The sequence below is a fragment of the Mesitornis unicolor genome, unplaced genomic scaffold (genome assembly GCF_000695765.1).
Source record: "Mesitornis unicolor isolate BGI_N332 unplaced genomic scaffold, ASM69576v1 scaffold33517, whole genome shotgun sequence".
NCBI classification, from domain to species: domain Eukaryota; kingdom Metazoa; phylum Chordata; class Aves; order Mesitornithiformes; family Mesitornithidae; genus Mesitornis; species Mesitornis unicolor.
This window is the reverse complement of record NW_010197735.1, coordinates 14,298-36,327: the sequence shown is the minus strand read 5'-3', so window position 1 is coordinate 36,327 and position 22,030 is coordinate 14,298. Positions and strand designations below refer to the sequence as shown.

The window sequence follows — 22,030 nt, the reverse complement described above, 5'->3', positions numbered from 1 at the left end:
CCGAAGGATGGGCAACTTCAAAGGTTTCCCAACTCCACCATTCCCCTTTCTACGAATGCAGAGTGAAACCCATCGCTCGCGACTCACAATCCACACTGGGACAAAGGAACCGCACCAGAACCCCAAAATAACGTGACACAAGCAACGGGAGCTGAAGTTTTTGGGAGAATTTGCCCAGCTTTCCATGTGTAGGTGTCAGCCCTGCCCAAACGCGCGTCCCCGGCCCCTCACCATCATTCTGCGCGCGACGCCCTCCAGCTGCGACGCCCCCAGCCGCATGCGCTGGGCGATCCTCAGCGGGGGCCCCCCCTCGGGCGCCGGCAGCGAGCGGTGCGCCAGGACGTTGTTACCGGAGACGAAGTGGAGCTGCACGGCGGCCGTGTCGTTTTTGAGAGCCAAAAGGCCCTGCCAGACAATGGGGTATTTCTGGGAAAAGAGGGAGAAGAAATATTAAACACAAACGAAGGAGAGGGGGATCTTCCATCCTGTCCGTTTGCCTCCGATACTTTTTGCTTTAAGGACTTGATATGGATGTACCATCTCATCTCCCCTCACACACGCCTGGCCGGGCTTGGGTTAGGTCCCATTTAATCAGAAATTCAGTCCTTTTTTATCCCAGCTGACTGAGAAACCTGGATGTCTCCCTTCAGCACTACCATCAGTTAACGTCCCAACATTTGACCTCATTCATGTTTATAAATTTGTAAAGGGCGAGTGTCAGGAGGAAGGAGCCAGGCTCTTCTCAGTGACAGCCAATGCCAGGACAAGGGGCAGTGGGTGCAAGCTGGAGCATGGGAGGTTCAACCTGAACGTGAGGGAAAACTTCTTCACTGTGAGGGTGCCAAAGCATGGCCCAGGCTGCCCAGGGAGGTTGTGGAGTCTCCTTCTCTGGAGACATTCAAAACCCGCCTGGATGTGTTCTTGTACAACCTCGTCTAGGTGAATCTGCTCTGGCAGGGGTTGGACTGGATGAGCTTTCCAGGTCCCTTCCAACTCCTAATATTCTGTGATGCTGTGATTTCAGCCTCCCACATGAGCGGGAGGTACCATACACCGTTTTCTCTTTTACAAACAGGGGAATTGAGAAACAGCGGCAGCAGCAGAGCTGCTCATGGTTACATGGGAAATACGCAACTCTCGGTTCCTCATCAGTGCCTGCTCCTCACCAGCTCCCTTCTCTTCCTCAGCCTCTAGGATTTTTAGTTTTTCTCTAAGTTTAAGACACAGTCGCTCTTTCCTGCCCCTGAAGAAAACCTTCCCAAGAAAGAGCTGACTGAAAACAGCCGCTCTGCACTCACAGCGCTGCATTGTGAGGCTCCAGGAAACACCACGTAAATGTGAACACAGCTAAAATTCACTGGGACAAAAACAGCCCAGAAAGCAGCCAGATCATCAATCACCTTCTCCGCATCCAAAGTATTTGATGTAAAAAGGTCACATTTTGGTGCCGAAAGTGAGGTAAGCAATGTAAAACCCGATTATTTCTCCCCAGGTGAGGAGGACAAGGCCAGGAGAAGAGGACAGAGCGCTACGTACCGTGAGAAGCTGAACCATATCCACAGGTCTCTGCGAAACAGGGTGAGGAGACGGCTCCTGTTTGAGGGCAGACTGGGGCTCAGGGCGATTGAGGGGCAGCCCCGGCGGGGCCCCGGCCCCCGATGTGGTGGGGATAAAGATGGACTGCTTGGGAACCGTCTGCGGTTGGTGCGGCGACGGGAGCTCCTGTTTGAGCGAAATGGCGACGGGCGAGGGGTAGGAGGTCTGGCCCGTGTCCGCCTGCGCTCTCTGAAGGTGGACGTGAGGGTCCATGGGCGCCGCATGCCTATTTACAGTGGGGTGGTGGCTCTGGTCGGGGCCCGCTGCTGGGGGGCCCTTGGGATCCTGGGGGATCTGTGGAGTTTTGCTGCGTACAGGCTGGCTGGGGTGCGAGTGCTCGCCCTCCGGTAGACCCTGTGAAGCAGGCGGCAGGGGAAAAAGGGAAGATTTTAGGTCATGGGCGTATCAAAACTCATTCATTCAATGTTAAAGCTGCCGGGATTGCTGGTAAAGAAACCTGAATTCGTCTCCACGCCACCAAAGCAGCCCTGCTGCAGTGATGCCTGGACCAGCCTCCCCTTCCAGAGCCACCCCAGAGCTGAAACTACATCCCCCAAATCCTGTCCCAAACCCTCCCTCAGCCACACCATCCATCCAAGAAGGAAAGACCCACGTGCCACCTCGATGCTGGCAACTTTCCCCCGACACCTCTACATCTAGAAACCAGCAGGGAGGTCTGAGTCCTAGAGTAGTCAAGAAAATGGTTATTTTAGCTTCCTCTAATGCTAAGCAGTGTTCAAACTCCCTTTTCCAAATAAAAACAGCTCCTCTCATGCTATGAACTTAAGTAGGGCTTGGAGACTAACCACGGAGAGCAAAACTCAGTGCCTGTGGCCATGCCGAGGCTGTAATTAGCTCAAAATGCTCCAGATTTCAGGCAGAAGGAGAAGAAAGGGTTTTATTTCTCACCTGAGACTGGGTCATGCTCCGGGAAGACAACCCGATGGGCGAGGCACCCGGGAACTGCGGATGCCCGAGCTGTGCTGCTGTATGGTAATTCCTCATGTCACCGTACACAGCCCGGTAGTCGTGAAAGGTGCTCCCCGTGGGGTGCATGATCTGCACCCCGTGCGGTACCACCACCGGCTGCGTCAGAGGCAGTCCAGGCAGCTGGCTGCCCGAGGGGACGCTGAGGAGACGGGGCTCGCTGTGAGGAGAGTGGGCCATCTTGCCTTCCGAGGATTTCGGCGTCTCTTTTCCGGGCTGAGGGGTCTTGCTGACGGGGGGAGTTTTCACAGCTCCTTCAGGCGTTCGGGATTGTCTGGTTTCTGAGTGGTGCTCGCCCACGGTGGCCATGTGCGGGTGCATGATCATCCGCATGTCCCGGGGGACGTTGTACTGGTCCAGCCTGATGCTGGTGGGGTGCATGCGGTAATCCGGCTGCATCACCAGCACGTCAGACTGAACGGGGGCCGGCCCCCGGCACACCGTGGTGTGGTGGTAGTGCATCTCCTCCTCAGGGGGATGCTGAGAAGACAGAGGGGGCATGACTATGTCTCGTATCGGAGCCGGCTGGGGCGTGCTGGATCGCTGAGGCTTGATCTCTATCTGGGGTTGCAGAGCGGCTCTGGGGGAGTGGAGCGCTTCCGGGCGGATGCCGTAAGGGATGCCCGAGAGAGGAGGGGTGTTCATCCTCACCTCGCCCTGGGACAGATGGCCCAGGGACACAGTCTGCGTTACGCTGTGAGGGGGCATGATAACAGATTGCTCAGGATGCATGCTGGATATGTACTGAGGAACGGGAATTCCTGGCGCCAGCATCACCGGGGTGCTGCTCGATAGAGCCGGAGATGAGGTACTGCCAGGGTGACAAGCGCGGGGGAACGGTGACGGCGAGTGCCCGCTGGTACGCGGCGAGTGTGGCTCCTGCTTGGTGACCCCCAAGTGGGAAATAGCCCGGTCAGTCGGGGTGCTGGGCCCCGAGCTGACGTGGTTTGCTTCCGAATGCATTTTCCCAGAGAGGGAAGGGTGGTGAGGACTGACTCCAGGACTCAAGGTGGATGGTTGCAGAGTCTTGGTCTCCACTTTGAGAGCCCCTGGATCGGACAGTTTTTTGTTCACAACCATCTGGTTGTGGACAAGTACGGGTGGAGTGTTCACAGTCTGCGTCAGGACCTTACCGGGCTGAGACACCGGAGTCTGGACAGAAAGGTGGGACGAGTCCGACTTCTCCAGCACAGCGCGCTCTTGTTTAACGGAGGAGATGACGGGCGACGTGTTGTAAGGTTGGGTTCCCAGTACCAAAGAAGAATGGGTGGAAACGGTCCCGTAGCCCGCCGAGGTCTGGGAGCCTTTCGGCGTGGGCTGAGATGGCGTGATGGGTTCCTGTTTAATCTGAGACTTGGAGACAGACTGCTGGAACTCAATGTCGACAGCGCTGGCCGGGGGAATCTGGCTGATCTTGGCACTAATCCGCTGAGGACCTTCCGTCTTCTGCCCCGAGTAACTCAGGAGCACTACGCCTTCCGAGGTGTTCACCCGCAGCCCTGGACTGGACCCGGTCTCCACAGGCCTCTCCTCGATAATAGACATCGATCCCGGATGAAACCTACTGTTATCATTTGTGCTTGACCTCTGCTTAAATTTCGGCGAGGGGGCGTTGACGAGACAGGTCTGGGTTTGGGGAGCTTGCTTCACCAAGGTGATCCTCGGAGCCTCCTCCAGATCCACGCTGTGGGGCATCCTGCTTATAACAGAGGTGGCTTTGGGAGCAATGACTGTACTGATCTTTTCCTTCTCGCTGAACACCGGTGCTTCGGCCACCGGTGGGTCCAAGGCATTGGTGACGGGAACTGCCGGCTTCTCCTCCGAAACCGGCTTGATGGCCTCTACGGCGGGGTGGAGGGGTGCCTCCTCCAAACGAGGTGCGCTCACGGGCTCGGCGTGCGTTGTGGTCACATGTGTGGAGGTAATGCTCGTCGCCGAGACGTACTTGGGCTCCATGAGGATCTTCCTCAAAGTGCTGGAGTTTGTGTCAATATCCGACGCCTTCGTGTCCGGTGGGAGAGCGGGCGGTGGCGTGGAACGGGCACGGGGCTCCTCGTGCCTCACCATCCACTCCGGCACCTTGGCAGCACCCGAGTGGAGGGGGACAATCGTGGTGGGCACCGGGGTGGGCAGCTTGGTCACCGCTGCTGCCGAAGGGATGGTGGGAAGGGCTGCGTTTGGGGCGCTCGGTGGCGTGATGGGCGCGTTCTCCATGGGCGACCGTATCTTGAACCCGCTCTGACTCCCCTCGTCGAGGGGAAGCAGTGGGGTGGCCAGGTCCAGAGCAGCCGGAGTGGGTGCTTTTGGAGAGGTGCTGCTCTCTGTGATGGCTTCATGTGCGGCCACGACAACGTCAGCGGCTGCAGCCTTGCTGGCATCAGCAGTGCTTGGCTCCACGGATGCCTGAGCTGCGGTTTTAGTTTGCTTTTCCTCCTTCAAGGCTTCTTCAGGTTTTGTCTTTACTTCGCTGGCAGGGGGTGATTTGCTCTGCAACCTCTCTGGCTCGAAGGCGTTGACTTCAGCAGTGTCTCCCTTTCTGCCCGTGCTCCTTTTGCGTCTCTGCCGCGTGGTTTTCTGACGGCCCTTTTCCTTTCGAGCAACTTCAGCCTCCTGCAAAGTCTCGGCCTCCTGCGCAGAGTTGGAAGATTCGCTGAAGCTGACTTCGGCCTCCTTGCTCTCTGTCTCTACCACCGACGGGGCAGAGCTGGGAACCTGCTGCACCGCGGGCTCGATGGCAGCCTCTGTTTCTAGGATGTTATTCACTGCCTGATCTGTCTCGGGCTCCATGTCCTCCCGAGGCGACGGCAACACTAAGGGCTCTGCTGGGATTTCAGCTTCCGATTCACCAGGATACGTGGGGGGTGCAGGAAACCTCTCTGTCTCCCCAGAAATATCATTGATGATGGAGCCAATGGCCGCTGCCAGCTCCGTTTCACTGGCCTGATGTGCGGGTTTATCTCCTTCCTCCTCCTGACGAACTTCAGGCACGTCTGCCGTCGGGTCTTTGTAGGCAGCGATTGACGGAGGAGTTTCGGTGAGTTTTGCAATATTCTCCACCGCCTGCTCCAGCTCGATCTGTTTTGCTAACTGGGCAGCTTCGGGAGACTGCTTTGGTTCCCGCATCACCTCTTTTTCTGGCTCTGGGAATGAATCTTCTACCTCATTCTTAACAAAATGGGGTGCCAAGATGTCCTCTTTTTGGGGGCTCTTCATTTTGACTGGTGACACCACCACCGGCTCTGCCTCCTCCTCAGTCGGCCGCAAGGCACCCTTGACTTCATCCACGTTGAGGCGTATTTCTACATTTTTGAGACACACGGATGCTTTATCTACAACAGTTTTGGTATTTTTATACCTTCCCCTTTTGGATTTCGTAACCTTCTCTGGCACCGGCTTCTTCTCGATGATCTCAACGGTGGGGATTTCTAGTTGGTTTTTCTCCACATCCAGCTCTTTCCTATCACGTTTCTGCTCGCTCACTGCCGCCTCTTTCTCAACGGCTTTTGCTTTATTGCCGTTGTCACCAACGCTCAATTCCTGAGCGCCTCTTTCAGCAGCATCTTCAGATTCAGCCAAGCTATCGGCTTTCGGTTCGTTCTTCCCTTTCTTCCCCTGCTGGCTGGCAGCAGCAGCTGAGTGGCCGTGTGCTAGCTTCTGGGATCGCGGAGACCTCCAGCCTTCTGCAGGCTTAGGAGCTTCCACAGCATCTTTAGTCTCAGCCTCCTCTACCTCTTGCTGTACCGGTTCTGTCTTTATTGGAGAGATGTCCTCCTCCGGCTTACGGCGGGTTTTTGGAGGCCTTCCCCTCCTCGGGGTGGTAGGAACGGTTGTCACCGTTTCCTGCGGTTCCTTTTCCCCTCTCTTTCGGGTGGACCTGGTGACCTCCACCGAGTCCTTCACCGGAGATGGGCCTTCGTTGTCCCCTGTGGTTGCGTAGACCGACCTGACGTTTCTGCGCCTAGTCCGGCCTATCGGCAAGCTTGGCTCCACGTTCTCCGGCTCCGCGGCAGAACTAGGGGATTTAGCAGCGTTCCTCGAAACCTTCTCCGCCTCCACTTTCAATTCGGAAAGTTTCTGCGTCTCCCCACGAGGAGAACTTGACCTTTTGAGTTTTTCACGGTCAATTCTTTCGCTCTTCCTTGTGACGGGCTTTTCTGCTACCGCAGCTGCAGCCGACTGCACGGGAGTCTTGGAGCGTTTGCTCTTGTAGGACTTTTTGTCTTTTACAACCACCGGAGGTTCGACTTCCATGTCATTGTCAGAAACGGGCGGCAGGACCTCGACAGCCACCTCCACTTTTTGACCCACAGCAGCATCAGCATTGGCAGAAGGTGGAGAATGTTCTTCTTTAGGCTCGGTGGCCTCATCAGACTTCTGAACGAGCTTGAGCGGAGGTGGAATCAACTGGGCACCTTCGGGTTCTGGATCTACACCCATGTCTGGTTGGGAAAATGAAGCTCCGGGAGTCGGAGGTTTGGTATCCAAGTATGAAGGATGCTCAGTCGCCACCGCATCTTCCTCCGGCGCCAGCATTGTAGCAACAACTTCTTTACCAGCTTCTACGACTGGCGGGGGTTCAGTTTGCTCGAGTGGTTCAGTTTTGACAGGAGCAGCGAGCTCAGGAAAAGGTTTTTGTTCCTCTGCTGCAGAAGCAGGTTCAGACGGTTTTTCTTCTTTTACAGAAGCAGTTTCCACCACCACCTTCTCATTCGCTATCACCTTCTCATTTGCTACCTTCTCGGAAGCAACCGGTGCTGGTTCCTGTGGCAGGACAGTGACCGCAGAGGGACCAACCACTGAGCAAGGTTTATGTTCAGGTTCTTTACTATCAGGAACAGTTTCTGGTGTTTTCGGCCGGTTTTCTTTATCTTCCTGTTTTTCCACTTCTTTTGGTTTCTGATCTTTCTCCTTTTCTTTCTGCTGCATTCGCGTCAATTCAATAAATCTACTGTGGAAGAGGACCACCGGCTCCTGCACCAGATCAGCCGCGCTGTTCGTCCCGTCAGAGGAAGACTGCCTCCCGTACAACCTACCCGAAATGAAGTCAAGATCATCATCCTTCCTCTCTAAATGCTGCAGGCGCTTGGAGTCCTGTTCAAAGATTGAACTATGCAAAAACCGAGAAGCAAACAGCTCCTGCCTCTCTTGTTCCTCCTCTTTATGATCTTCTTTCTTATCATCCAGTTTTCCACCTTCTGAATCAGTCCTGATTTTTTTCTTTTTCATATACCAAGATGGAATAGGCCTCGGAGCAGAGTCAACCTTCTCTTTGTCTTTATTGTTCCTAAAACTAGCAAATCTTGAATCCCAGTCTAGAAAGGACCAGTTTTCTTCTCTGGATGAAGACAGAGATTTAGCTCTTTCAAGCAAGGCCTTTGTGTCCGGTGTGATTGTCTTGTCCAACGCGAAAGAGTAAAATTTGTTTCTTTCTAAGGAACTCGACAGTCTTTCCTCTCTTTCACGTAACTTCTCTTCTCTGTCCCTTAATAAAAAAGACAACCTGGAACTCTCTAGCAAGGAGGAGGCTTTTGGGGAATGGGGCTTGTTTTCACCGTCATCATCCGAATCTGAAGGCACCTCCCCGGGCTCCAGGTCTCGGACGGAGCGCTTGCGTATGCTGTCTCTTTTGACGATGCTGCTTGGGAAGCTGATATCAACTCTACCAGGCTCCTGCTTCACTTGCGTTTCCCACCTACTCGAGTCCTCTTCAGAACTCAGCACGGAGAGTTTGATTTTAGCCATTTCTGCCATCTGCTCCCTTCTGCTGGAATCGTAAGGATTAAATTTCAGCGAGTCCTCCCTCACAGTCATGTTGGAGTACGAAAGACCCTTTTCTTCTATTTTCGGTGACTCTTTGGTTTCCTTTAATGGCATTAGCCTCGGAGAATCGAGCGTGTCATCATCCTCGTGGAAAGGGAAGTGTCTGATACTGGGGGAACAGGACGTCCTTTCCGAGTCCTCACTCACCTGACGAGAACTTCTGTAGTTTCTCTCTCTTTTAGTGCTAATTTCAAAGTCAAACTGGTCAGTCTTTTTCCTCTTACTTGGTGGAGAGTCATCGGTGACGTCTTGCGGAGGTTTTCCCACCTCGTGGACCAAGCTTCGTCTTTCATATTCATCCACGTCTTTCTTTGGACTGCCGAACTTCTCAGACTTTGCAATCTCCATTTCCAGCTGCTGTTTTAACCTGCGACTTTGCTCCATTTGTTTCCTGTAGCTTTGCGTGTGGTCGATGTCGATGCCAATTTTCTCCTCCGTATCAGCTGACTGAGGTTTCTCTTGGCCAAGTTTGTGGTCGGGCGTATCTTCAGGAAGACCAGGGTAATTCTTCCTCACGTCCTCCCTCTCCGTTGCTTGGTCATCCAGTAGCTGTACCTGTTTATGCTGGGGTTTTACTGGATTTAATTTTTTAGAAGGGAGCTCCTGAACTTCCACTGGTTCATCGACTGCCTCCATCAGCCTCGTCTGCAGATCCAGGGGTGGACGCATGCCAATCCCACCAACATTAAGAGTCTCCTGAATTTCTTTGGGACTAGTAACAGGAATGAGTCTTTCCAGTTTGAGTTTTTTAGATTCCCTTTTAAGCATTTCCTTCCTCAGGGGTTTTCTCTCCAATTCTCCTTCCCTCAACATTGTCGTTTCTCTAGATGAAGCTGTTGCATCAAGCTGCTTTTTCAAAACCATGCGTGTGTCTTCCTCATCTTGGCTGCTTCTTTTTACTTCCACTTTTTGCCTGTCAGGCTTCAGATTTGCATCAGCAAAACGCCTTTTACGAGCCTCCAGCTTGTCCAAATCTACAGCATTGGCCCCCTCAGAAGTTTGCTCGGTCTTCAAGTGCTTTTTGGGTTTCAGTTTTCCCTCCTTATCCACCACTTCTACGTGGCTGGCAAGGGCTTTCTCTTTTTGTACCTTGGTTCTGACAGGTTCCAGTTTAGACTGATCAGACTTGGTTTGCTCAGCTTGGGATGCCTGCGTTTTCTGTTCAAGAAGCGGGGACTTCATAGTGTCATTATCAAGCTTTGCTCTCAGTTTCTCCAAAGCGGGCTGATCGATAACTTTCCCTTCCTTTTCTTTCACTCGGGTCAACACGACGCAGGGCATTAGATCCAGGCGGTTTTTAGCTGTCCCTTCTTTGTCACCTCTCTCCTTACTTTGTTTACTGTTGCCCTTCAGTTTTTCAGGGCTGGGCTCTCTCTCATTCTCTTGATCCGTTTCAGAAGACTGAGAGCTGGGCGAATGGATTTTCGCTTTTCGTTTCTGCTTATCGGGTTTCTCCTTTTCTAATTTTTCCGGCTTTTCCTTTCTCACCAAGCGTTTCTCCTTGTCGACCCTCTCCTGGTCGAAAGCACGCTCCTTCTCCACCTTTTCGTTTTTTGCATAACGCTCCACGCGGGCTTTTTCGAGCTTGTCGTATCGTGGAGGAGACAGTGAGCTGCAGCTGCCGCTGCGATCGGATGACCTGCTGTAAATCCTCCTCTCCGAATCGCTCTGCAGCCTTTCCGACTGGGAGGGAGACGCTCCGGGGCTCTGCGGACGCCTGGAGTGCGTCGGACTCTGGCTCCGTTCAATCGGTCTTCGTTCGTGGTCTCTGTCCCGATCGGATTCGAATCGTTCCCGCTCCCTCTCTCTTTCCCGTTGCCTGTAACTGTACTCCCTTATGTCTTGCTCGTACGGATCGCCCCTGTAATCCCTGTACTCGCGTGGGTCGTCGTAGTATCGTGGGTCGTAGTAGTCACCTTGGTAGGGATCCCACTCTGCGTAAAATTCCCTGCCTCGAGCCGGGTATTCTCGCCGAGGATCTTCGGGATACGTCCCTGGAGTCCGAACGGTCTCGTAGTAAGTACGATCAGGGGCATACTCGTAAGATCCTCTTCTTTCATCTCTGCTAAATAAAGGAATAAACAGCTCAGTTTTGCTTCTCAACCAAGGTACTGCATCACCACAATCTTTGCTACGCAGAGGAATCATTCTGTGATAATTTCTTTACACGCCTGCATCTGTACACAGCTGCACACAAAGATTTAACAGCAATGAATCAGTCTGCACTGGATTAAATGTTCTGTTAGCTTACGAAATACCATATGCAATTAATTGGTCATTATGTGACAGCTCTGCCAAGTATCTTTACACCGCCCTCGCTGCTTCATTTTTGCCAAATTCAAATACTGTATTAAATTAAAGAAAAACCTACACAGCACCTGCGCACCCACGCGCAGTCTGTCACAGTGAAGACCGTCGCATCTCACAACCCTGAAGCCTATCTCTGAAAACGGCCACGTCAAAACTCAAGGCTGACTTTTGGCTCAAACCTCTCCACTGGTAGGCAATGAGGTGGGAGTAAGATTTCTTTAAAAACGCTAAATGCTGTAAGTGGTGATTCCAGAATTAGCTCTTTGGCTGCATGTGTCATGCTGACGCTGCCTATTTACAGGCAAAATTGAAAAAAAATAATCAGGTTGTTTATGAGAGCAGGTGAATTCATGGAAGCATTCAGCAAAATAAGTCAAGCAATGAGCATTATCATCTCCATAGCTCCAAATGGCAAAAATGAGCCGTTTGTGACACTGAACATGCCTCTTTCTTTGGCAGAGGGGTGGCATGGAGCTGGTGCTCCAATTCTCCCCCGGTCCAGAGTGTCTGGCACACTCTGCTTCACATTCGTTTATCTGACTTCACAGTTTTATGTTAAAAGCTGACAGGTTCCACCTTTTCAGAAATGCACAAAATCGCAAAAAGAACTGAAGACAAAAACCTCATCCTGCAAGCAAAGTGGGACCTTGTGAAAGGCAGCTGTGAAGTTCAAATAATTAATCATGGTTTTCATTTGGGTTTTTTTGTGGCTTTTTCCCCTTTGGGTCCTACTTAGACTGGCTACAGCTACACCCTGAGAGAACCTGGTTAGTGCAGATCTTAGCATCACACAGAATCACAGAATCACAGAACGTTAGGGATTGGAAGGGACCTCAAAAGATCATCCAGTCCAATCCCCCTGCCGGAGCAGGAACACCCAGATGAGGTTGCACAGGAAGGCGTCCAGACGGGTTTTGAATGTCTGCAGAGAAGGAGACTCCACAACCTCTCTGGGCAGCCTGGTCCAGTGCTCTGTCACCCTCACTGAGAAGTTTCTTCTCAAATTTAAGTGGAACCTCCTGTGTTCCAGCTTGTGCCCATTACCCCTTGTCCTGTCATTGTTTGTCACCGAGAAGAGCCTGGCTCCATCCTCGTGCATCGCTGCAAGGGACTGGGAACTGCCAGGAGGAGCTTGGAGGAGGACCAGGAGATGCAGAATGACAAGAATCAGTGCAGAGCTCGCTCAATCACTCCGTGATTCATTATTCCTAAGTGTCTCGTAATGACGATGTCAGCATAATGACAGAAAAAGAAAAACAAGACCAACGTGTACCCAAGTATCACGTTGTTCCCAAATCAGTGCTCTACTCAGAATTATTTCACTGCAAAGACAAGCCCAGCTGATTCCTCTGTGTTAAAAGACATCCGATAATGCAATTCTGTCTTCTGAATTTGGTGTAATTCAGAGGAAATTATACTGACTGCTTGCTGGCACAGCGCAACATCTGGCAAGGATTGGGGAACACAGACATTTATTCCCATTATGCAAATCCTGATTGCCAATTTCCAAACCCTCCTCGCTTTTACATCTGGCAATTTTGCATATATGTTAGACCAATCTATTTTGCAGCAAAAAACCATCACATCTATCTAGTCCACAGGTACAATCAGTGTCACGCTGGGCTTACTCATAGCTAAACCAGAACCCTAACAATTAAGCCAGCCTCTGAAGGTAATAAAAATGCACCCACGCAAGAAGAAAACGCTTCGCTTTTCAGCCTTCGCCACAGTCATCAGGAATAAAACCACGGACGTTTATTCAGCTACTGGAGAAAAAGAACAAGCACAAAATGTGGAGTGCGTCTGTGCCAGGCTGCTCCCAGCCAGGGTCTGCAGAGAGAAGTGGCTGCGCAGGGGCAACATGAGCCCGTGCAGCATGGGCAAAACAGCCAGGCATCGTCACAACAGACGCTGCAGAAGGACATCGATGCAGAAGGCATTTTGCATGTCAAATAGTAAAAAAAAATATATATATATATATTGCAGCCTCACTCATACTTCATTATTTTATCAAGTGAATAAACTAAACTGTTGAAAAAGGGGTAGGTAGAAGACTGTATTTTACTCTCTGCTCAACAGATGAGCAGCAGTGGTTTATCAGACCATATATACATCCCTTAATGTAGGCGTTGCTCTTGCGGGTGCAGGAAGGCATTACAGAAAAGCTGTTTTTTGTGTTCCTAAGAAATGATGAGTGACTTAAAACTGTGTCCTGGTGACCCATCACAGTAACCAGATACTGAATTTATAGACCACGCAGGCAGCCGAAACCTCCACCCAAGTATGAATTTCAGTAACCACTACACTTCAGATCTGTGATATCCTGTCTGCTTTCATCTACACAGTTTCAGTCTGACCACCTAAATTTGTTTAAAAAAAATAATCTGAATAGGTAAAACACAATAAATATACACTAAAATGTTGTTAATAAAACTTTACATAGAAGGGTGCAGTTGAGAGGAACAAACCCAAGTGTTTGTGTAATAATTACGGCATGAAGAAAAGTTTAATTGCACTGCAGACGATGCTGGAAAAGTAAGAGACTGCAATAAAGATACGAGACACGTGCCTTCTTTCTGCCAGCATTTCATAAAAGTCTCTGATATCTTGACCCGTTTTCTCCATGGAATGATAAAATGCCAACTGACTTTCTCGATTTGCGAAGTCCACCTGAAAAACAAAGGGTAAATCACGTTCAGTGAGAGAAACATCCCATTTTGACAACATCTCAAGATGGGAGCAGAACCGAAAATGGGGATTATAATACTTAACAACAAAAAGGCCAAACGCTTCTCAGGACTGGCCCTACACAGCCCCAAGAATAAAGACCTTTCTCTCGTAACACAGCGTAGCTGCGTGGAGCGATCTAACCGCTCCTTACTGGGCTACGCTGTTGTAGCTGCCAGACCAGAGGCTTCTGTTCCATAAAGCAGCAGGAAAAATACACATTATTATCGTGGTATTGACGTTTTTAGCACTCCGACTCCAGCTACAGTTCCAAAGTCCCTTTTATCTCACTGCAGCAGGTCAGGATTATTAATCTGTTTCAGACTCCACGTTATTTGCCCAGGGTTACACAGCAAGGCAAGAGCAGGGACTGGAAAGGAACCAAGCCTCCTGAATTGCAGCTCCCTATTCCAACTACTCAAAGAGTTGATGTTTTGTAGCCAAGGGTGACAATATTAAGAAGCTAATGGCATAGCTGATGCAAAAAAAATGAGGATTAGAATGGATTTAACTATCTGTGTTCCACCTAATGCAATTTTTGTTCCATCTTTTCAAAAATAATCAGCCTAGATATTTGTCTAACCACAGCGGTGGAGCACAGACATCCACGCATTAGGGGTGTTGCTTATTCTGAAGTCGCTAAGCAGCAAGACCCACAAACACGAGATAGGAAACTTTTAAGTGACCACACATTTGACTGCATAGAAAAGGCTACTTATATACAACCACCACGCTTAGAAACTGCAGTATATCCAACTGCTAACCCCAGCGGGCGTGGAGCAGCCAGGTGAAAACACCGGATGAGAGATCATGCTTGAAATCATTGCCCACTCTTGAGGAGAGAAGAGAGGAGGAGGAGGAGGATAATTCAGAGGGTTGGTTGGCTGACACCCCAGGGCCCCAGTTAGTGGAACTGATGGGACAGCTGTGACAGGTATTACCACATTCACCCAAATCCAAGACATCCCTGTAAATCTTAAGTGTTGTTCCAGGAAAAAGTACTTTCTATCTGTTTCTTTTAAGTAGTGTTTGTAATTATTGGGTTTTTAAATCTGTTACAAATAAGGAGCTGCCATCTCACGAGCAGATCGTGTGCTTGGGTTGCCGTACCCCACAGCTGTGACGTGAAAGCCACCGTCGATCGCCTCGGCCAGGTCAAGAGCCTGGACACCAGCACGGAGCAGCTGAACCACAGCGGTGCGATATCCCAGAGGAACTCACACCCTGAGAGTTCACTTTTCTAACATGAAAACGGACACAAGTACGCCTTGGATTCAGGGAAATGAGGCAGTAACACGGACATCAACACTCAGGAGCTTAGAGAGACAAGTTCAGTGCAACAAATGGCAGAATACTGGAAAAGGCTTTATAAGTAACAGTTTAAGATGCCCTAACATCTTGATAAGCCGAGTATAAAAAATCATTTCAGCCTTTGACATCTGGGACTTGCGTGTCCCGCTAAGTATGCCTTTTGCCTGGCAGTCTGCAAATGCCAGCATTTAAGGGGTAAGGCCTAAACACAATTTGTTTCTCTTTTTTTTGTCTGTTTATTTTGGAGGTCATTCTGCACACCTTAATTTTATTCCCACCGATTTTCCTCCCCTTGGTCTCTTTTACAGCTGCTTGTGCATATTCAATCTCATTGTAGAGAACCAGGGCCATGCCTTTTAAGCGGTCAAACACCACCTGTAAAAAACAAAAAAACAAAACAAAAACCAAATAAGAGCCTCATCCACAGGACTTAACGTCAGTCCCAACAAAATCCTAAGTCATGAGGATACCAGTAAGAAAATAATTTTTAGCAAGTTTAATTTCCAGGCTTTTCTGATGAGGCGTATTGTAATGAAGAGACAATAAGAGGACACGGGACTGCTTTGAATTGTGGATATTGTGGCTTGAGGTATATTATGCCTTTATTTTGTTTTTCTGTATTTTACTTTTAATTTTTTTCCTTTGGTGACTGAGTTTCGTACCTTCTCTTTGTTTACTTTTAGTTTTTTGAAAAATTTCCAATGTGTTTTAGGGGGGAAAAAAGGTAAAGGGAACATTTAATCCCAAAATGGAAACAGTTGTTGTTATCACAGTCTGCAGTACCACTCATCAGTTGCTAAACGCCCAGTTTCCAAATACCAGCTTCCTTTAGCAACATCAACTTATTATTCAAGCAACAACAGTCACAATAAAGAATGTCAAAGCCGCAACACAAACCCACAAAAATCCTTTAAGGAGGTAAGACCCCGATCCTGAGCAGATTTACACACACTGCTTAACTTTAAGCACATCAACGTCCAACAGAAATACACAGGACAGCTCAAGACGTTTAAGTTTAAGCACGTGCGTAAACCACTAGTGCTGACCCACAGCAGGGCAGGTAACGCGCTCCCGCTGCGTGATTCGGGTGTGTTGCGCCATCTTTGACTTTCTCTCTTCTTTCATGCGCTTTCGTCAGCGCTGACTATCCTAACTGCTCATAAAAAGTCATTTTTTGGTCTGGTAAAAAAATACAGCTATGTCTAATTACGTAATTAGCATGCATGAGTGTTAACTACGTGATCAGACTGCTGCTCCTCCAATGTTAGCCTTCTAAAGCAATTTTGTTGGAGAGAGACTGTACTGCACAAGAGCAACAAATGGTTTCCAATACTCATTATCTCGGCTCATTCAAAATACTTTAATTTTCTTTGGTTTCAGAACACCAGAAGCGACTGCTCTGCGTATCAGATCAACAGGATTCAAAGCTACAGAGCCAAATTACACCCCAGAGAGAATTTCTATAAAGCCCTGGACAGTTGGGGTTGAAAGGACAGGATGGGAAGAGAGGAAGACAGTAACAACTTGGAACCACACGCCAAAGCTTTCCACCTACCTTTACCACAGGCCCGTATCGGCAGAAGTGTCGAGTTAAATACTGATCCGTAACGTTGGTAGAAAGACCATCTAACCACACGCAGTTTGTAGGCATGCTCTTTCCAAAACCCAGCTGAACACAAAAGGGCAAAACGTCCATCAGTGCAATTTGCAAGCGTTAAACAAACGGAGCAGAGCCCGCCTAATGACAGAGTTATCTGGAGAAAGCAAGGCATTTGTACGGATTTTCTAAAATTAGCATCTCGCACAGGTGCAAGACAAAAATCAAATTGCAATTAATGAAAATAATTCTGCATGCTTAAACAAATACAGTGTTTGACAACATTTGGTTCTCCTACAATTTGAATGCTTGTGAGAACTGATAGGTTGACAGCTCTGGGGCCTGACAGCCTCTGCTTGTCACCGGTACCAGTACAGCCTCTGCTTGTCAGTGGCACCAGTACAGCCTCCCAGTATGGCCTCATCAGAGACCGACCTGCAAGGCCGTCAGTCTCCAAGTGTACTCAGTCCTGGGGTTCCTTGCTGAAAGTGTCAACAAAAATGCTGATTAGTCCCAATTACGGTGATGGTTAAAAGCATCACACTCTAATCTGGCTTACACATTAAAAATATCTTACTTCTATAAACCAAAATACCCTATGATGGTGTAAACAGGAGAAGGATACAGCCCACGGGAGGATTTCTTTACCTTGAGCCGGTTATTTCCAAGATATTCCCCATCCATCTTCTTAATGGCTTTACACACGCTTGCAATATCACAGTACTGCAGGAATGCATACTGAGGAACACCGTTCACTTTCTTAATGTCGATGTCCTGCGGAAAGAACACAACACACAGGAATCGACAGTCAGCAACAGGCTGAAATGGAGATTAAACAGGGTCAATTCGATCTAAGTGGACATTTTTTGAGAGACCCATGGCCCAGCAAGCACACTTTCATTAATATTTTCTTCAGAGAGAGGATTTAAACAATAGTAGATGGTGAAAACCTTTGCTCCTCTGCTGAATCTCATTAAGTGCCCAAACCAAATCCTTACTGATGCAAGGAAATCTCTTCATAATGCAGATTTAAATTTCAACCTCGCAGAAGTAAGCCTGACCTGACCAACAAACAGTAGCTTCAGTTTATTATATTATGCCAAGAAGAGACAACTCAGAATCAAAGAAATCCAGATTAATTTTCGCTCACAAAGGCTCCAGAGAAAACAACCTGTTCCAATCCTCATCTCTGAGCCAGCAGGCAAGTGGGGTTTCTTTTCCAAATAAACATGATCCATCCTCTTCCTAGGGACAGAAAGTGATGCTGGACTCATCTCCTGGACCAACCTGGTGCTGACACAGCAAAGGGGAAAAAGCTCCTCAACTTCTATCGCTGCCGGTATTTGACCCCGTGGGCTCATTCTAAAGTGAGCACAGCCATGAGAACGCTACAAAAGCCCAATAAAGGCTGATTTTAATCTATTAAAAAAACCCAGCAAGCTTGGAGTTGACATTTGGCTAACATTCAAGCTCAGTACTGGCAAATGTACCGAAAGCCTCTGAACAAACTCATGATATTATGATTCGTTTTGAGCTGAAAGTACAAGGTGGAGTGTTTTGTTTTATTTGTTTAAACAGCCCAAGTTCCCTTTGTGAGCCACATGCCAACGCCAGCACACAAATTTTAAGCACAAACGTTCCAACATCCAGGACAGGCTAATTTCATGGTTAATAAATTTAGGGACAAGGCAGCAGTTTGATACGGTCTCACCCAAGAGCTCTTTATCTGGGAAAACAGAACTAAACGGAGATTTACACAACTGTTAGACTTCTATGGCCCTGACCTAATGATTTAAGTGGAATACTAATAGAGGGCTACATTTCCAAGGGTCTGAAGTAGCACGATCGCAACCACGGCAAATTATACTCAACTACTCATTCTGGGCAAGCAATTCCTTCTGACAGGCAAATAAAATACCATTATTTTGCTCATTACCCACCAGAAAGGTTGTAAAGCCGATCCCTTTTGCACCTGAGCTTGTAAGTTTTCATGGAAATTGCGCAAGGCAGTGCTGCTGCTGAATTCTGACCGATTAATAATGCCGACAGGACAGCACTATTTCACAGAAAAGCCAATTTACAAGACAGTGCACTACTACTGATAAGGATCTTTATCAGGACAGCTCTGCTGGTGTAACACTGGGAAAGGATTTAAGCCGCAGACACTGCATGAATCCATAAATCGGTGCCGATGTCGAGTATACAGCGCAGGCTGGATGCACAAGAGCTGCCAGACATCGTAACACGTACATTTTACATTTGTCCACACTGTGTGTGGAAGCACGCCTCCCCTTCTTCTCGGGGGGAAGTATGTATGGGGTTCCTGGTATATGTAAAAGACACCACAATGGTTACAGAAATATTTCAGAGCAGAATGGCTAAGGCACAGCACGTTCATACGTACGTAAACTATCAGTGCTGAAGCCCAGATTCAACCAATTAAACTGACTGCGGACAGCTACTTTACTTTTCTGGGTAATTTCTCTTAAATGCAATATTGATATGACTTGATAGAAAGTGGTGTGAGGAGAGGGGGATGGCTGCTGCTCTCTGAAAACCCAAATCCCAGTCGTGCCATCACTGATCCCCCTGTTCTATGCCGCTCAGCGGCTCCTTCCAAACACAGCAGCTAAAACCTTGTGCTTCAGAAATCAACAGGAAACTGGGACTTCATCGAGTCGTACTGATTCATCACAAAAATAACACCAGGCACATCTACATCCCAGCTGCCTAGCTAGGCTTTTCTGCAAACGCTCTGACATGACGATTTATCACAGCTCATAGCATTTTAAAGGTCTGCACAGAAAAAACAGGCAATGCCACCCTACACGGTACAGCGAATTCACGTACCACTATGCCACCAAAGCGCTGGAAGATGTTGCGAAGGTCGTGGTAGGTGGTGGTTTTCTCCAGGTTGCCGATGAAGAGAGTTCTCGTTGCTTTTGGGTGGAACTCATCTATCCTCTCATCCAAAGGACGAAATTCATTCTCGCTTTCTGTTTCTAGAAGCAAATGAGAGCAACAAATTTGTAATGCACGGAGGTGTTTTTCATGTGGGTTCAGCTCATGCTGATTTGTTTGTTCAAGTCTGCTTCCTGACGAGCAGATATGATCTGAACAAGAGTAACCAACATCTTTGACAAAAATATGCAGTACTACACTTGTGAATTGTTATTTACATGCAATTTGAGATCTCTGCATCACACCACTGGGTGAGTGCTGAGGAATCTGAGCATTCTCAGGTGAAAAGTAGGCTGCATACTCCAACTGCTTCTCTAGAAAGGTATGATTTTAGCAAGTATGAATGCTTGAATGCATGAATTCAAATAAAGCTTCACTCTACTTGGAGAACAGCACATGGAAGAGGTTTGTTTTCACAAATCAATTTTTAAGCAGGCAGCTGAAGTACGGACTGACAACCTCATACTCAATGCTATAGTTTCCACTGGCTGGTCATTTGGGCTATGCTGCCTTAGCCTCAAAAATGAAGCTGTCATTAGCAGTTTTAATTAAAAGCAGAAAAAAACCCAAGCCTGTGAGGACTCGGTGCTATGCTTACACCACCCACTGGCTTCTGCTCCACTGAGACATGGCAGATGAGATTGTTTCTGCCAGCAGCAGCAGATCCCACTGTTTGAGAGCATGGCAGGTTTCCTTCTCTGAGGTTTAAGACTGGAGCTCTCTCCCTTTTTGACCTAAGAGCATCCACTCTCCTTGCTCTGGAATTTATTCTGGCATATTTCCCAGTTTCTTTAAACTGTGCTTCTGCAGAAAAGCAGTTTTAACATTTCTGATTCCTCTGCTGCCTCTTTACAACAACCTGTGAATATGCCCAGTTCAAGACGGGCGTGGACCTTACCTGGTCCTATCCAGGCCGTGACTTCAATCTGCATGCCAAAGAAAAGTTTTCCTTTTGAGGCATTGAGTGCTTTTTCCTGGTCCTCCTGCTGTCGGAAGAACACCAGTCCATACCGTTCCTCAGAAGCCCCGTGAATCTGCACCGACGTCACCTTCCCGTACTTCTTGAACTCGTGGAAAAGTCCATCTTTAAGGCTTGTATCTGAACCAACAAACAAACTATACTATAAAAACATGTTTTTATCAACTTAGTACCACCATAAAAGACATGAAGAAATCTGATCTGCCTTCTGCAACATGACTTCACCCAGTTTAACCTGAACCTCAGTGTTCACAGAAGTGCCTTTTTAATTTTGGGTGTTAATTCTGCCAGTATCAAAAATTTCTGGCTGATCTTTTCCTTTGCCTTGATTTTTAAACCCAAGAAACCACACACACAGGGTTTTACACCACTAAAGCTGGCAGTGCATGATTATTGCTTCTAAGAGACATCCAATTCAAGACAGAGAAGAAATAAAGTGTTACTTCATTAACAATCCCATACGGATACTGCACAGAGCAGTTTTCCCAAGCTGGGATGAGGCACCTGGAATGGAGATCCAAGTTACACAGCATTTGGTTCAGCCAATTCAGAAAGGGAACCAGGTCAGATCCATCAGATTTTGCAAAATCCAACTCACGGCCATAAAAACTGCCTGCAATCTGCGGGTTATTCATCTTGGTGTCATAACACTTCAAGCACTATTACAGAAATAAAATCTATAGAAAGAATATTAACACTGTGAGGTACGCTGCTCACAGACTTAATATATATTGTTCTAATTCAGCCTGTGCCTTTGTATCCATGAATTATGTTGTAACTGTTTTACAAACGATCCCATGCTGGTTTTTTCTGTGGGATCTATCCCACAATCAGCACAGAGAAGAGAGTGTGATCATCTGCACTCCTCAGCGAGCGGTTTCCTGCATTATTTACCATACAATATTTGATGCCATTATGAACACGCCGATGGGTGTTTTACAGCACTCAACACTGCAACAGAAAACCCTGAAGGTTTTGCATTACTCAAAAAAGAAACATGGTGAGAATAAACGGTCCGAGTTTAAAGTAAAAAATTTGAGATGATTCAGGTTCTTCCCCGGGGAAATCCACATTCCTGTTTCAAAGCAACAGCTCCAGGAGCTGTAAGTGCTCCAGCTCAGGGACTCGAGCTGGGGACTCGTAGGATTTCTCACAGATGGTCACTAATTAAGCGATTTTCCCACCACCACACAAGAACCGAGGCAGACGCAGAGAGAGAATCCGGTCCTCAGAGGCAGCACTCGGCTGCCACGGCAAAGGCACCACAAAGATAATTTAACAGCCTCTCACCTACTTCCTATTCCTTTTTTTCTCCCTGTTTCACTTTCCCAAGTGAATTTACCTGTTGAGCGCACTGGAAGATTTTGAACCTTGATCCCAAAACTTTTCCGGGGTTCATCTTTCTCCAGAGAGGGAAGCAACTGGGATGCGGGCGCGGGGACGGCTGTCGACTGAACCGACCGTGCTGGGGACTCGTCGCTCGAGCTGCTGCTGGAGTCACTGCTATAAACAGCACAAAGGAAAGGAGAGATGAGAGTGTGGAGGTGCAAGGGGACCAGACGACATGGGTATTTTATTTAAAAAGCAAAATGTCAGAGTTTTTGGTCATCTACAGGCCTCCCCGCTCTCCTTTGAGTGACGCAGAAAATCCAGTTTCCATACCACAGCCCAGTTATACACAGGAATTTAGAGTCACTCCACAAATATTCTCCTCCAAAGCTCTCAGAGGAGACAGCCAGGGA

At 48.4% G+C, this 22,030-nt stretch overlaps 1 protein-coding gene across 1 annotated transcript in view; it reads right to left on the bottom strand.

Annotated features, from left to right (window-relative positions):
• The window catches only part of SPEN (spen family transcriptional repressor), a 23,170-nt gene extending 1,379 nt beyond the window's left edge, over positions 1-21,791 (bottom strand). The window contains exons 1-10 of the mRNA XM_010188904.1: positions 21,631-21,791; positions 20,208-20,408; positions 19,199-19,350; positions 16,997-17,122; positions 16,307-16,420; positions 15,013-15,126; positions 13,283-13,383; positions 2,506-10,468; positions 1,537-1,950; positions 232-426 (exon numbers count right to left, since the gene is read on the bottom strand). Coding sequence (XP_010187206.1) covers positions 232-426; positions 1,537-1,950; positions 2,506-10,468; positions 13,283-13,383; positions 15,013-15,126; positions 16,307-16,420; positions 16,997-17,122; positions 19,199-19,350; positions 20,208-20,241 — 9,213 coding nt within the window. The 5' untranslated portion in view covers positions 20,242-20,408; positions 21,631-21,791. The remainder of the gene's footprint in view (positions 1-231; positions 427-1,536; positions 1,951-2,505; positions 10,469-13,282; positions 13,384-15,012; positions 15,127-16,306; positions 16,421-16,996; positions 17,123-19,198; positions 19,351-20,207; positions 20,409-21,630) is intronic.
• Between the last annotated feature and the right edge of the window lie 239 nt (positions 21,792-22,030).